General features: G+C 46.9%; 1 protein-coding gene across 1 annotated transcript in view; it reads left to right on the top strand.

The window, feature by feature from the left end:
• Nucleotides 1–14640, top strand: part of ITGA9 (integrin subunit alpha 9) — a 388125-nt gene that overhangs the window by 90376 nt on the left and 283109 nt on the right. The window contains exon 15 of the mRNA XM_025377670.1: nt 7767–7927. Coding sequence (XP_025233455.1) covers nt 7767–7927 — 161 coding nt within the window. The remainder of the gene's footprint in view (nt 1–7766; nt 7928–14640) is intronic.

The raw sequence follows: 14640 nt of genomic DNA, 5'->3' as shown, positions 1-14640 counted from the left end.
AAAGAATGAAGGTGAATTTTGATACACATAAGAATGAGAACTATTCTAGAACTCTCAGAAAGGGCAAACGATTGATCGTTTCTGTGTGTGTTCATTTGACAAATACTTATTATGTATCCACATGTGCTGGGCACTGGAGATGACAGTCCTGTCCTCATGGAGCTTCTAAAGGGAGTTACAAAGAGTTTCTACTATTTTGGCCTTGAAGCAGTATTAGACAGCTTTCACTTCTCGCTGCTGTGAAAGTGAAGGTAAATTGGTGTAGCTGAAGCAGAGAAGAAGAAACCAAGATGCAAGTTAGAGCAAGAGTGATTCAGAGCATGAGGCAAGTGGTGGAGCAAACTCTGATTTGAAGGTTCATGAGCTGAGTGCAGAGGAGGTGTGGGTGCCTCCTCATGCTGTTCCCGACCAGTGGCTCTTTCTGGGGCCCCATCTAGTGTGAGCCTTTCACAGACTGCTAAGCACAATTAGAATGAAGGTCTAGGCTTAGCCATAGCCTCTGAAATGTTGGGGCAAATTGGCAGAGGCAGGCAGTTTGATGGCATCTTGTACTGTACCTTGTGGGCAATGCGGAGCAACCTGGCTGATATCCGACGTGAGGTGGGGCCCATTCAGCACCCGTGCACCCTCCCATTAATTTCCCTTCCCTATCCTGCATCTGTCATGTGCGTTCATAGATAAAGTCAAACATTTCTTTACACTCTAAGGGTGTGTTTCCCCGACAATCAGACTTAAAGGGGATGGTAGCTGGAGACTTTTGGTATCTCAATATAACAAGGCAATGCAGAAAATTACTCATCCCCAACACGTTTCTGTCACTTTCTCTGGCATTCATATCTCAATCTTTGCAGTAGAAAGAGAAATGCAGAAATCTGCCAGAAAATATGCTGCCAGCGAAATGGAGAGTTTGGGGAGGGAAAAATGGGCAGGCCTTATGGAAATGTGATAGGAAATGAGGTGGAGGTGAAAGGTCAGGTAGCTGTGGGGATCCAGCTCTGGGTGAGGTGTCCTAGAGTTCAGCAAGGAAGGCAGCCTCTTGGCTCTGCACAGTTGGGAAGGTCAGTCTTCAGAGGGCAGAAGGATGGGCACTTCGAGGACACAGATACCCTCCACCCCCCTCCAGGTTCAGCAGAGGGTGCTGGCCAACTCTGTGTCATCTCCAGGCCTCCGCATCAGGAACCTACGACTGGGACACCAGGTTACCAGCCTTCCTACTCTCTGTGTTGGCAGCTGCAGAGGAACCATGTGGATGATGACTTTGTCCATGGAATGCCTGGTGAATGAGTGCCAGCCCTGGGCAGGCCTTCCAGGCACCTCTCAATGGCTGCATATCCTGGGCCAAGTTTGTTAGCAGGATGGCTGCATTTGGGCAGAGCAATACACAGATACCTGTGGTGGGCTAGGTACCACTGTCAGAAGTGGTATCTTCTGTGGTATTTATCTGCTGCCATCTTCAGCCACATGATCTGCCCTCCGAGGATGGTTTTGAGAGCCATAAGCAGTTAATGTTAGTCTTGTGCCTTTAATTTCTTCTTCTCTACCTGGCAGGGTTCAAGCCTATGTACAGAGAAGGGACACCAACTGCCTCTTCATTTCCTGCTTTAGAAATGGGAGACCACAGTGCCTACGTGGTCATGGGAGTATTCAGGACCAGCTCATTAGCGGGACACAAGCTGCTGTGGCCTCTGGAAATACTGTAGGAAATACAGACTTTCTCTGTAGGAGGTGAATCTGCCTTGGCCTCTGAAACAGGCAGAGTCCAGTCAGGAAAACAGAAACCATACCAGTTATTTTAACAGAAGACATTTAGCACTGGGAATGGGTTAAACAGGTCATGGAGGACCTGGGAGTAACTGCAGGAAGCAGCTGCCGCCTCCCGGTCTGCACCAGTGGATCTCAAAGTGTGGTCCCAGACCAGCTGCATCAGCATCACCTGGGATCTCGTTAGATACGCAAATTCTGACCAGAAACTCTGAAGGTGGGACGCAGCATCTGTGTTTTTACAAGCCTCCAGATGGGTTCCATTTGAGAACGCTGCTCAAGGTTATATTTGGGATTAAACACTTCCTTGGGGTTATCAGAACCTGTGAGCTCAGAGAAGGGGCCCTGTGGAGCTAGGACCTGACCCTCTGAGGAGGGGTTGGTGCTGCTGATCTCTCTGAGGGGGTGCAGTGAGGCTGGCTCTGGGAGAATGGGGGGAAGTCTGAAAACTAGAATTAACTGCTGTTGGGACCAGCTGCCATGAGAAACTGTTGCTGGGATAAGCTGCTAGGAATAGGAAGCAGGAAGGAAGGAGCGAGTCCCTTTGCCCTCCTCCAGCCTTGCAGGCTCCCTCTGATGCTCCATATTAGCAGAGCCTCACAGAGAGCCTCTGGCAAAACAAATGAGGTTTGCAGGGTTCCAGTCCCAGTGTCACAGTGCAGAGTAGGGAAGGGTAGGTTGGAGCTGAGGACAACAGCTTCATAAACCAGCACAGTGAGCATCCAGTTACACCGAGTTGCTGAATCCCTGTTGGGTCATTCAATAAAATAATAATAATCAAGGTCCTACAGAGTGCCAGACACCCTACTTAGCTTGGGGCACGGAGCAGTGAACGGGACAGGCAAAGTCCTTGCCCTCATGGAGCTGGCATCCTAGTGGAGGGGGGCAGGCAGACCGGACAAAAACAACCAGCTGCTCCCTTGCTCGCTCTTCTAGATGAGTTCCGGGCCCCTTGTGTGGCATGCACTGTGCTTAGCACTGGGACATAGACACAGACTTCTCCCTCTGACTGTGGGCTCCTCCAGGAATAGGTTTACAACATATTTCATAAAGTACTTTAAAATAGGAGTTCTGCCTGTCCCTAATAGTATTATTAATCTCTTCATTCTTGACCTGGAAACAGCCTGTGGCCTCCTGGAGCCTCCTAGCTAGCACAGGTGAAGGTGGTAAATGCTTTGCCCAAGGGGACCCTGCCCCTCACCCATGGGCGGTGCTTGTACCTACTCACTGGCCAGGCTGAAGCCTAAACTTACTTGTCAATCTCTGGAGGCTGGGAATCAAGCTGGCAGTTCTGGGCTCTCACCAGAGTGTGAAACGAAAACCAGGAAGGGACGCTGTCTGAGTGATTGCATTTTGCACTCTGACCCAGTGCTCCCGTGTTTCCATGGTTCTCAGCCTGAAAAAGCTGTGAGCAAGTGGAATACCTGCCCTGCCTCCAGACACACAACTGAGCCCAGGTCCTGAGAGATGGCACCAAGGTCATCCACACTAATAGAAATAGGATTGAAACCAGGTGACTTGTTTCCAAAGCCTTCCTCTGTCTTTAGGGGTGCATTTTTGCTTGGGAGAATGTTTGCACACAGCATTCTCTGAGCTCCTTCTGGTCTCTTGAATAGCATCGAAATGGGATAATAAGGTAAATCCATTTGAGGTGAGGAATGGGTAGCCTAGTCTAATAATTACTACCTCATTCTTTTGCAGGACAGAATTTAGGAAAGCTAGTAAAGTTTCCCCCTCTCATGGGAAACTCTAAGGGAAGCTCAGAGTAACTCTGGAAGGAAAATTTGTTAGAATTTCACAGCTGAAATCTTGTTCTGATGGAGAGCGGGAATTAATCAAAACTTGCTGGGAGAGACCAGAGCCAGAGTTGATGAGAGACAGCTGGCTCCCTCCTGGCCCAGGCCCGTGCAGGGGGCCCCCTCGGGAAGCAGCTGGGGGCAGGGCAGGGAGGTGGCTGAAAGTATTACTCGGGGCTGATCAGCTTTTCCATCACCATGACATCATTCGACATGGCAGGGACACAAGCTGCCAGAAGGAAAAACCTAAAGATGTGAAATGTGCTGTTGGAGCAGGCCCTAATCAGAACCAGCACCCTTCCAGGGACAGACGGGGGCTGGCCAGGCTGGCTTGCATCAGGGCCGGCTGTGGGCAACTCAGACAGCCTGATGCATCCACCTTCCCAGGGCCCTGACCGCGGAGCCCAGGCAGCTGATCGGCTGCTTCCTGGACATGTTCTCTGCTTCGCTTTCCACCAGACCCTTTACCAGTGGGTGCTGGTAAAACTACCTGTTGCCCTCAGGGCTTTGGAATGAGTGGTCGGCATTTCTTCTTGCCTCCTCAGGCAGGGTTTCTCATTGTGACTCTTGCTTTCTTCTAGAGGAGAGAGTCTGTTATAGAACTAACTTCCTTTGGGGTAATTTAAAATGTCAAAATTTAAATCAAGGAAAAGTACTAAGTAGGCAGTTCTAGAGATGAAATGCTTCCAGAATGATTGCACTTGGTGAATTGGATAATTCCTTGTGTCTGTGACTGTATGTTTTAACATTTTAGGGAAATCTGAAAGGTTAATGTGCTCGCATGCACACACCCTGCTTGAGTGGAGCAGCAGTTGCTTTGTCCTCAGCTCGGTTTCTGTGAACTGTGAGTTGTTTCTCTCTCCCTTGAGTTGCAAGAGATCAGTACTTCCGGATCAGTACTTCCGCAGTGAGATGAAACTTTGGAGGAGTAAAGTTAGTGTTTGTCAATTGCCTAGCACAGTGCTTGGCACACATTGCAGGTTGAATTTATTCGCTTTTCCTGACTTACCCTGTGTTAATATGGGTTTTCCCCAAAACAGAGCCTGGGTCAAGGATCCGAGTGCATGTGGTTGATACACAAATGATCCCAAGAAGTACCAGTAAGGAAATGGGACAGTGAGACAGGAAAGGAAGGCAGCTACAGACCTCAGGCTTCTCCAGAGAAACAGAATGGAGAGGGAAAGAAATGGATTAGTTGGTTGATTTTCAGGAATCGGGTTATGAGATTATGAGGTCTGGGAAGTCTGAATTTTTCAGGGCAGGCCAGTAGGCTGGAGACTCAGGGAAGAGTTGATGTTGCAGCTCAGGTCTGAAAGCAGTCTAAAAGCAGTTTATTTTTTTGGGAACCTTAGTCTTTTAAAGTCTTCACCTGATTGGATAAGGCTTGCCCACATTTTGGAGGGTAATCTACTTTATTCAAAGTCTACTGATTTAAATGTTAATCGAATCTAAAAAAAATACCTTCTCAGTAACATCTAGATTGCTGCTTGACCATCTAGATTGCTGGATACTGTGGCCCAGCCAAGTTGACACATAAAATTAACCATCAGAGCAGACAAATAGAGGGTGTATTACTGAGCAGGTTACCACTGTGGGCAGCTGGAGCTCAATCCTGCTGGAGAACCCTGGGAGTCAGTGTAGACCATGCCCCAGAGTTACCCCCCATCAAGGGGCAAGGGAGCTGGGACCCTGCATTATGGAGGGCTGCTCTGGGGACTGGAGTTCCCTGGCACTCCTGGCTTGCCATGCACGTGGACAGAGCCACTAGAGAAAGCCCTCAGGAGAAGAGTGGCAGGCACTTGCTGTTGCAATTTGGGCCGGACAACAGAGAAATGGTAAAAGCCAAGAGGATATGGGTGGGGGAGCAATACCATCCGTTCCATCTTCCTGTGTTCCTTTCCAGCCAGGTTTTCTCTGAGCTCAGCTAGTTCATCTCTGGCAAGATAGTCCAGTCTCGCTGTTCTCTCCATTGTCTCCCTTCCTGAGGGAAGGCAGCTGTGGTTCTTTCACCTGGAAAGGAGGCTGGTCAGGGGACCCCGAGGAGAGTCTGCTCAGCAGCTGCCTCCACCACATTGCTTCACTCAACTGTGGCCTCTGGCTTGTCTTCCAGCAATGTGCATCTCTAGCCATGACCTTGCTTAAACAAACTTGGAAATTCTCTTCATTTAAATTTAACCTTTCTTACTTCTGGGCAGTTGTTCAGGGAAGTTGTGATCAGTAGAAAGTAAATTGGCCAGACCTCTACACTTGTTTGGACCTGCTATCCATGCATTCAAAAAGATGGGAGGTTTTGGTCAAGTAATGTACAACATGCACGAAGAACAAATGTGGCAAGAATAGCCTGGTACCAGAGATTAAGGGAGTTCTGGATTCAGCTCTTTGGTGGGTGGTTCTCTGGCCTGGAGCAAGTCTTGTTCCCTTTTGGAGCCTCAGTTCCCTCATCTTAAAAAATGAAGGTTTTTGAGCTTAGTGGTCTCCAGGATTGCCTCAGAGCTTTGCCAGTCTGAATCTATCACTTTTCTTGCTGTTGTCCCTATTGAGGTTGGTGTGTGACACTTGCACAGGCACCAGTGTTTTCTGTGTGGGAGCACTTTCCTATATGCATTATTTTCTTCTTAATAATGGCACCTCCTGAGAGTATCCAGGTCTCAGGTCCCTTCTGGTGACACAGAAGTTGTAAGTCAACTGTTTGCTGGCGTTAAACAAGTTGGGGCAGACGGCTCTGCTGACTAGGAATTTGCCAGCTCGGCATGGCAAGATCCCTGAGATGGCAGAGGCCCAGGGAGGCCATTAGAAGCATCAAAAATATGCCCTGCGGCAGGTGCAGAATGCCGTTCAGGTCACCTTCCTCTATCCCTGTTCATACCTCCCCTGGTGGCTGATCCCTTTGATGTCATTAAAAGCCAGAGTCTTCCCTAATGCCTGACTTCACTTACTTAAATGCCAGTGGGCTCGGGGCTACTTGTTACTGATGCAAAGCCCCCAGCTTCTAAGACAGAGGTGTGTGGAGACAGGGCGGGGCTGGGTCATCCGCCTTCTGTTGCTCAGCCATCTCACCTGGTCATTCCAGGTACAGAGATTCCTGTTCTCTTACTTTAAAAATAACATACTTCCTTGAATCCCCAAAACAGTTAAAAAATAAAAAGGGTTACGGAGGGGATGACGTCTGGCACAGAAAAGCAGTAAAATAGGTGTATTGACACTAAAGTCGTATTTCTATAATGAAATACATACCTATCTATTTACTTATTGACTCTGAAATAACAGAGGTAGATCCTTTCAGGTTTATCTAGCATGCATTTGATACTGTGATCATCTTTTCTTTCTTTGTTTCTTTTTTTTTTTTTTTTTTTAATTCAAGACTGTGTTACAGAAGTTCTGCCATCTGGCATTACACATTCAGGTATAGTGGGTGAGTTATTCTTTGCAGGAGAGGACCTCAGTACAGGCCCTACCGTGGTCATAGTTTTGTTGAAAGGATAGGCACTACAAAATGTTTGATCACCATACTCGGCTACCTGGGAATAAAGGCAACTCCAGCCTTCATCTGGGTTCCTGTGCATGTAAACTACCTGAAGACAGGAGTTTATGCCTGCATTGTTCATTGGTGTATCCCCTCTACCTTCAGCGGTGCCTTGCCTATAGTCAGTGCTCAGTAAACGATGGCGGGCACATGGTCCAGTCCATGTACTGGTTATAGAGCATGACTCAGCTTCGTTGAGATGAGTTAAAATTATCAGACGAGATGGTTCCCTTGTATTGGGCATAAACCATGTGCTTTATAGAAGTCAGTATTACACAAAGCCTTGATAATTTCACAGCTTCTGGTAATGTTCTGTACGTTTGTCATGATGTTTTGCTTGTCAGGACACTAACCTGTATTGGATACATCTCATTGTTGATGTGTGTATTGCTGGCTCAGTTGATACCTCATGATGGCATGAGGTTTAAATCAGGGAGAGTCGTGAAGTATGACACACAGAGATTCATTAGAAAGGCAAAGGACATCTTGCTTCTCTCTCGATTCTTTGAGCACTCTGGCTGTGTGCTGCTCTCTGAGCAAGTCTCGGCTTGGGGCTGCAGTCTCCTGCCATGGAAGGGTCTAGGTATCGTATGAGATGTGCATGTGATCCCGTGACGAGGAAAAGAGGTGGCCTCATGACAGTGTGTCTGTCCTTGCTGACATTTTGACCTCTTATTTATTGGCAGGCCTGAATTATGTTCTGACGGCTGATGTGGCCAAAAAGGAGAAGGGCCAGCTGCCCAGGGTCTACTTTGTGCTTCTGGGAGAGACGGTGGGTCAGGTCACAGAGAAGCTGCAGCTGACTTACATGGAGAAGACGTGTCGTCACTACGTGGCCCATGTGAAGGTCAGTCCTCTCCTCCTTTTTACCCTCAAACTTTGATCTCTGCAGATGTTCATTTGGAGCTGGTAGAAACTACTTTTATTATGTATTATGTATGCTCTTCCAAAATTTTATTTCACAGGGAGGAGCATATCCATTTCTTCTTTTCTTTTAAAGTTGGCCTCTGACAGCCCTTTTGTTCATCTTACTGTGTTGATTTCAGCCTTTAAGGGGGGTTGTGGTAGTCTAGGAGACCAGTGATGGTCCCTGACTTTGACTTGTTCTTTTCAGAGGTTTCTCATCCTCTCCCCTCTATAAGGCTCAGTAGTCTTTTCAGAGGAGAGCCTTGGAAGCACATGCCTCTGGGTCTGCAGTGATGCTGGATCACACTGCACCTGATGCCTTTCTCAGTGGTCTACTACAAATTAGCTCATGGTCACAGTTAAGACATGTAAAAACTGATTGGACTAGATTTTTCCCCTTTGACTACTTTCTATTTATTTTAGGAATGCATTTTTTGGCAACCTTTCCCCTCGCACTCTAAATAAACTTACAAATGTTTTTCTCCTCTTGAAATTGTTTGTTAAATACACTTTGCTGCTAATTCAGGAGGCCAGGCTTTGATTAGCTACAGAGTGGCCCTTGCAGCAGGCGCTGGCAGGGTGGAAGTCCTGGCAGTGCCTGATGCTGCAGGAATGGCCAGACACTGACCCAGGGGCAGGGTCAGAGAGTGGAGGAGGTGGAAGAATGCACTTAATCCAGGCCACATGGTGGGTGGAACGAGCGTGGGTTTTTGAGACACATAGATCCAGTGTGTATCCAGCTGGATGCACGTAGTGACCTCTCCCCGTCTCAGTTTCTGCATCTCTGAAATGGACACAGTAATCCTTACCTTGAAAGGTGGTCCTCAGGATTAAACATTACACAATGAATTTACTTAAAGGACCTTGAATGGTGTCTGATAAATAGAAAGCAACCCAATTATTATTATTTGGTTGGGCTGTATATAATTGCTAATATTCTTTTTGACTTACAAAAATGGAAATTTCGTATAGCTCAACCTAACATGATTTATTAGCCACTGGATTTCTGACTGATAGTTTGAAAAGTCTGCAGATTAGAGATGAAGTGTCCTCCTGTTAGTGCCAGAGCAGAAGAAAAACAGCTGCTTCTAGATGCTTCAGGGCTGTATATAGAGAAATGCCCCACACACCCATGGCACTTGGCCTGGCCTAGAGCCCATGAGTCCATGCCTCTCAGATGCTTTTCAGTGCGGCTGGGCTGTGTCTTCTGCCAGGACTCCTGCAGGGGCCTGCCCAGACCAGCTGCCTGGGAGCTTGGGATGCTGGCCATTTATAAAGCTGCTCCTGAGCCTGTTAAGCCATACAACCCCACCCCCTCAGTCTTAGATTACATTGGCTTGTTGGTGCCTTTGGTGGGGTGTGAGGCTGCGCAGTACAGGCTCATATGCAAACACTGTCAGGCCTTTGAATGCCTGTTCTTGGTGTTTTTATACCTGTTGTGGACAGGACATCTTCTCTCGGGCTGCTTCTTGCTAGGTCTATTCACAAAAGCTTTCCTTCAGGTTTCTTTGCAACTTCTTGCTTTGGCTGAGAAGTTATCCTTTGTTCTAGTTACCGAAGGTACTGGCTATGAGATGCCACATAGAGCCTGCAGGCCTTTGCAAAGTGCTCTCAGGGAGTGGCAATAGTGAAGTGCAGGCCAGAGACAGGGCTGTTTCTATGGTGGCCCTGAGGGTTACTGGGGAGGATCAGGGCTGTGCAAGGGGTTGGTCCTGCTACTTTCTGATATCTAGGGTTGCCAGACTTAGCAAATAAAACTATAGAACTCCTAATTAAATCTGAATTTCAGATCAACAATGAGTAATTTTTTAGTATGAGTGTGTCCCAAATATTGCATGGGATATACTTACACTAAAAACATTTTGTTGTTTATCTGAAATTTAAATTTAACTTGGCATCGTGTTGGCAGATTCAACTCTGCTGATCTTCCTCTACCCAACCAGTGGCATTTCTTCACTCAAGCAAAACCTGGCTGCCAAGAAGAGAGATTGAGATGATGGTTAGAAGTTTGGAGGCTGAGATCAGGGCTCTGGAGTGCAGATCCAGCACAGACCTTGATGTGATTATTTTGGTCATTCTAGGGAGAGCAAAAGAGCAGGCCTGCTTTAGTGAATTGGGACCTAGAGTTATTTGGATATAGTGATTGCTTGGCCATTTTCTCATGCAAGGAGGTGGGAGTGGAGAAATACACCAGATAGACACATATCTCTGAGGCCTTTATGGTTCAAGAGGCAACATTGTTGCCAAGGAACACTCAAGGTGGCTGATACTTTATAGCCATACTCTATAGCGGTGAGAATGTTTATTTCTGCCAGTTACTGTCTGGGCTGTAGCAGAGGACTGGGCAAATGGCAGAGTGCACCCATAGGATGAGTGCTAATGGCCTGGCTAGCTGTCCACAGGGGAGGCAGCAGGCACCGCCCCTGGCTTACTGGCTGTGGGAACACAGCTATGGAAGATGAGGCAGGAAGCAAGGATGGGGGGAATGGGAGTGGCAGCCAGGCCGCCTCCTGGAGCAGGAACTGGGGCCTGGGGGGTGTTGGTCAGGGGTCAAGAGCAGGATGCAGTCTCTACTGCAAGTAGAAGTGGAGCCAGCTCTCAGCTTTATGGACAAATCAAAGAAGATAAATAAAAGCATTCTGGCTTATCACACACCATATGGCTAGCAGACAGTGGGGCCGGCATGAGGGGCTGGGCCTGCTTTGTTTAGGCTATCTTTACGTATTTTTTTCTTTTTTTCTTTAAGCCTATTCCAATTTTTTTTTCTCCCTCTCCTTTTCCCTGGAAGTTTTCTTTCCATATAAGGTGATAAGTGACTTTATCATGGAAGACCGCGTGGGCTAACACCTGTTTTCCAGGCTGTCTTGTACCAGGCTTTGTTCCATTCACCGTCTTGAGGGGCGCCTCCGGAGGGTATAGGATTTTGTGATAAGGCAGCACATCCTCCTGGCGGGGGCGGGCAGGTACGTTCTCAGGGCCTCACTGTGGTCAGCAGAGCTGAGGTAGCTCCAGCCGCTTCCTTGGCTTCTCTGCCTCAGAGTTCACACACCCCAGCTTATCTTCCCTCTTCCCCCAGACCAGCCCAGTTTTGGGGATGGGGCCCTTCCCACTAGACAGTCAGGCTGGAGGCCTCTAGTGGATCTCACAGTCACAGGTGAAAGCCCAGCACCTCCCCTCAGCACCAGGCTCCCCATGCCCTGCCTGTGCTTACCTTACTAGACCCATCTTCTGCCACCACATCCCCTGGGCCCCAGCTCTTGTCATGACCTGCCCCTTTCCTCCTGGAACCTGCTGCTTACTCTTCTTTGCTTTGGTTCTTATGCTCACAGAAGTCAGAGACCTGGTTTGTGTCATATTCATGTAGAACCATGTACTACCTGCATGATTTTTATGTTTTTTTGGGTCTTAAACTCATACTTCCTGTGGTATTTTCTTTCATATTTTCTCTTTAAATCAGCCAACTTTTGGTCTCAAATAAAATAATTTAAAACAGAAACTTTCACCTTTCTATAAGCGGAAAACCATGCAACATGTCCCCAAAACAGAAAGTAACTATAAAAATATATATTGAAGACATAACAGTGTCCTAGAAGTCTAGCTGGATTTCATTGTTTGTCAAAGTTGCTGATAAAGCGCCCACTCCATTCACGTGTTAGAATGGGAAATGATCAAGTTCTAGGGAAGGCTTAAAGACATACGGGCACCACACTGGAACTTCCTTCCCAATGCAACCAGGACTGCAGGGGAATTGACCGGGAACAACTTTTCAAATACGAGAGTTATTTTGCGGAGTCATGCCTATGTGCCATAGAAATCCACCTTGTGGGCCCAGTCTGGGAAACCCTGGCTATGCTCCGCTTTGATCAGATGTGCCTTGCCCCATCCTGCCTGCTGAAGGCTTGCTGTTGTTCAAAGCTCAGTCCACAGGTTTTGAACATCTTCAGCGGCAGCCACTGTCCTAGGCCCTGGGGTTGCCACTGTCATCTTCCTGACTTCTTGGAGCTTGTTCCATGCTGCCTGACTCCTACTTGTCAGGTGGAACCTTGTTGGAGTAACTAATTGGGTTAGCCAGAGTGTGGGCTCACAAAGGCTTCTGATATGGAGTGAGGCCTGCTCGCCTCTGTCTGGACCGACTGCTGGGAAGTGATGGCTTGAGATGATAGAGAAGAGAGTTTGGGATGCGTGGCCTATGCCAAAGAATAAATGCGGGTGTCCTGTTGTTACTCCATCGTTTTCTGGTTTATGTGTTCTTACCTGGATGACAGCTGTGCTACATCCTCTAATCCTGCACAATACCTTGAGAGCACAGGCCTTTTGTGAGATCAAATGCCTATGCATGACAGGCAAATAAGCAGGCTCTTCAGGACCAGGGAAACGATGGCAACAGTTCTGAGTCTGATGTAGGGATGGCAGAGAAGCCCAGGCAGAGTAGGGGGGCAGTGACGTCATTCCCTACTGTGAGGATCAGTGACACCCTCTAGAGGCGTTCAGGGAACTGTTTTTGAACAGAACCATGTGTCAGACACTGTCAAGAAGGCCAATAACAGGATTATTATTAAAAACAAAACAGTCTACACGAGACAAGGGAATATGCACATCGGCTTTTCTGAGAAGTTGCAGATGTTCATGAGATTTTTCTTTTATGTTCCTGAAGGGTTTTTCAAGGAACTTTGAAACCTGAGTGACTGCAGCTCCTTCCTTGCTTTTGTGGGCAGATGCTCATCCTGGCCTGGTGAAGGGTGGGACATCACCCTGGCCACCAGGTCTCCTGAGAGATCATACCCTGTGATCTTCCCAGGTGTTTTGGCCTCTTTCCGTTTTCATATCCAACAAAATGCCTTGGGACCATGGCTTCAATCATATTACGTGCTGTGAGTTTATAGAGTGTTGGATGCTGGTTTTCAGAGGTGATCAAGGCTTTTTTTTTTTTTTCTTGTTTAAGAAACAGATAGTTAAGAAAGGGAGATTAAGTTGGAGTTAATAAGAACTCTGAGAAAGAGGTGAAAGAAAAACAGCAAAAGTTTCTTCTTTATCTGGAAAATAACATGCTAAATCTCTGGGTCATCTTGAGAAGTCAAAGAAATAGCTAAGAAAAAAAAATGTTGCAGGGTTTGGCAAAAAGGGGCACCAACCTTAGATATGAGGTCTTCTGAAACTTTTAAAATTTGTTTATTTTTTGAATCAGTAGTGTGTATAGTTAAAATTTTTAAATGGTTATAAAAGGCTAACATGGTGAAACCCCATCTCTATTAAAAAATACAAAAAACTAGCCGGGCGAGGTGGCGGATGCCTGTAGTCCCAGCTACTCAGGAGGCTGAGCAGGAGAATGGAGTAAACCCGGGAGGCGGAGCTTGCAGTGAGCTGAGATCCGGCCACTGCACTCCAGCCTGGGTGACAGAGCGAGACTCCATCTCATAAAAAAAAAAAAAAAAAAAAGTTGTCAAAGGAAGGATGTCTTTCACCTATTCCATTTTTCTCCCAAAGACAACCGCAGTTCCATTTTCTTACGTGTCTTTCAAAAGCTTGTCAATAAATATAGAAATCTGTGTGTTTACCTCCTTTTATTTTATGCAAACAGTAGTATATTGTGTGCACAATGTGGTAAAGCTTACTTTTTCTTTTGAAATATCCAACAGCAGAATGGAGGAACAGATTTTGGTGAATCTGCACAAAATCCAGCTGTCCCAGATGGAATACAACTCAGCAATAACAATATCTTGTTATTATGATACACACAATAACATGAATGACTTTTGAAAGCATTATACTGAGTGAATGAAGCTAGACACAAAAGGCTACCTACTGGATGATTCCATTTACATGACATTCTAGAAAAGGCCAACTAAAGAGAAAGCAGATTGGTAGTTTTCAGCAGCCAGGGATTGGGGGAAGGGCTGGTGATGATTGACTGGTGATGACTGACTTCAAAGAGGGATGAGGCAACTTTCTGGGGTGCTGAACATATTCTAAGATCATGATTATAGTGGTTGAATGGCCACATTTATTAAAACTCATCAGAGTGCACGCCTAAAATTAGTGAATGTTATATATGTAAATTATATCTCAATCAAACTTATTTTTTTTAAGTTTCGTGGAGATTGTTCCATATTGGTGCATGTAGAGCTTCCCTGTTCTTTTTCAATAGTTCTTTTTCACTATTCCTTGATTTATTTAACATGTCCAGGTGGTCTTCCACATGTCAGTTCCAAACTAACCTGGTCTGATGCTCGTAGACTAGTCATCTTAGTTTGCTTCTCTCTCCAGAAGAGGCTCCTCCTCTCTCCCCTAGATCCATAGTATCCTGGCTGAGGACCCCTGAGAGGGCAGCACAGAGGGGCCCTAGTGGTCTCTAAGGTGGCCTTGGACATGTGTCCTACAGAGGACAAGCCTCTCAGCTATAGGGTGCCCAAGGAAAATGGGAGATTTTTCTTGATTCCTGCAGTTGACTTTGTGCCTTTGGCAGGCTCTGCTGGTCTGTAGGTAGCATACATGGCCTGAATGTTTGGTAAGGGGTGCTGGAAAATAGGGCAAGAAAAGAGGGAAGGCTGGGATGCACAGAACTGATATGTGGGAAACCACCATCATCATCCAGCTCAGGTGTGAAGCTGCTGCTCATGCGATACGCTCTGCTCCCACTGATGGCGCTAAGGAACC

The sequence above is a fragment of the Theropithecus gelada genome, chromosome 2, assembly GCF_003255815.1.
Source record: "Theropithecus gelada isolate Dixy chromosome 2, Tgel_1.0, whole genome shotgun sequence".
NCBI lineage: Eukaryota > Metazoa > Chordata > Mammalia > Primates > Cercopithecidae > Theropithecus > Theropithecus gelada.
This window is presented reverse-complemented; position numbering and strand designations above follow the sequence as displayed.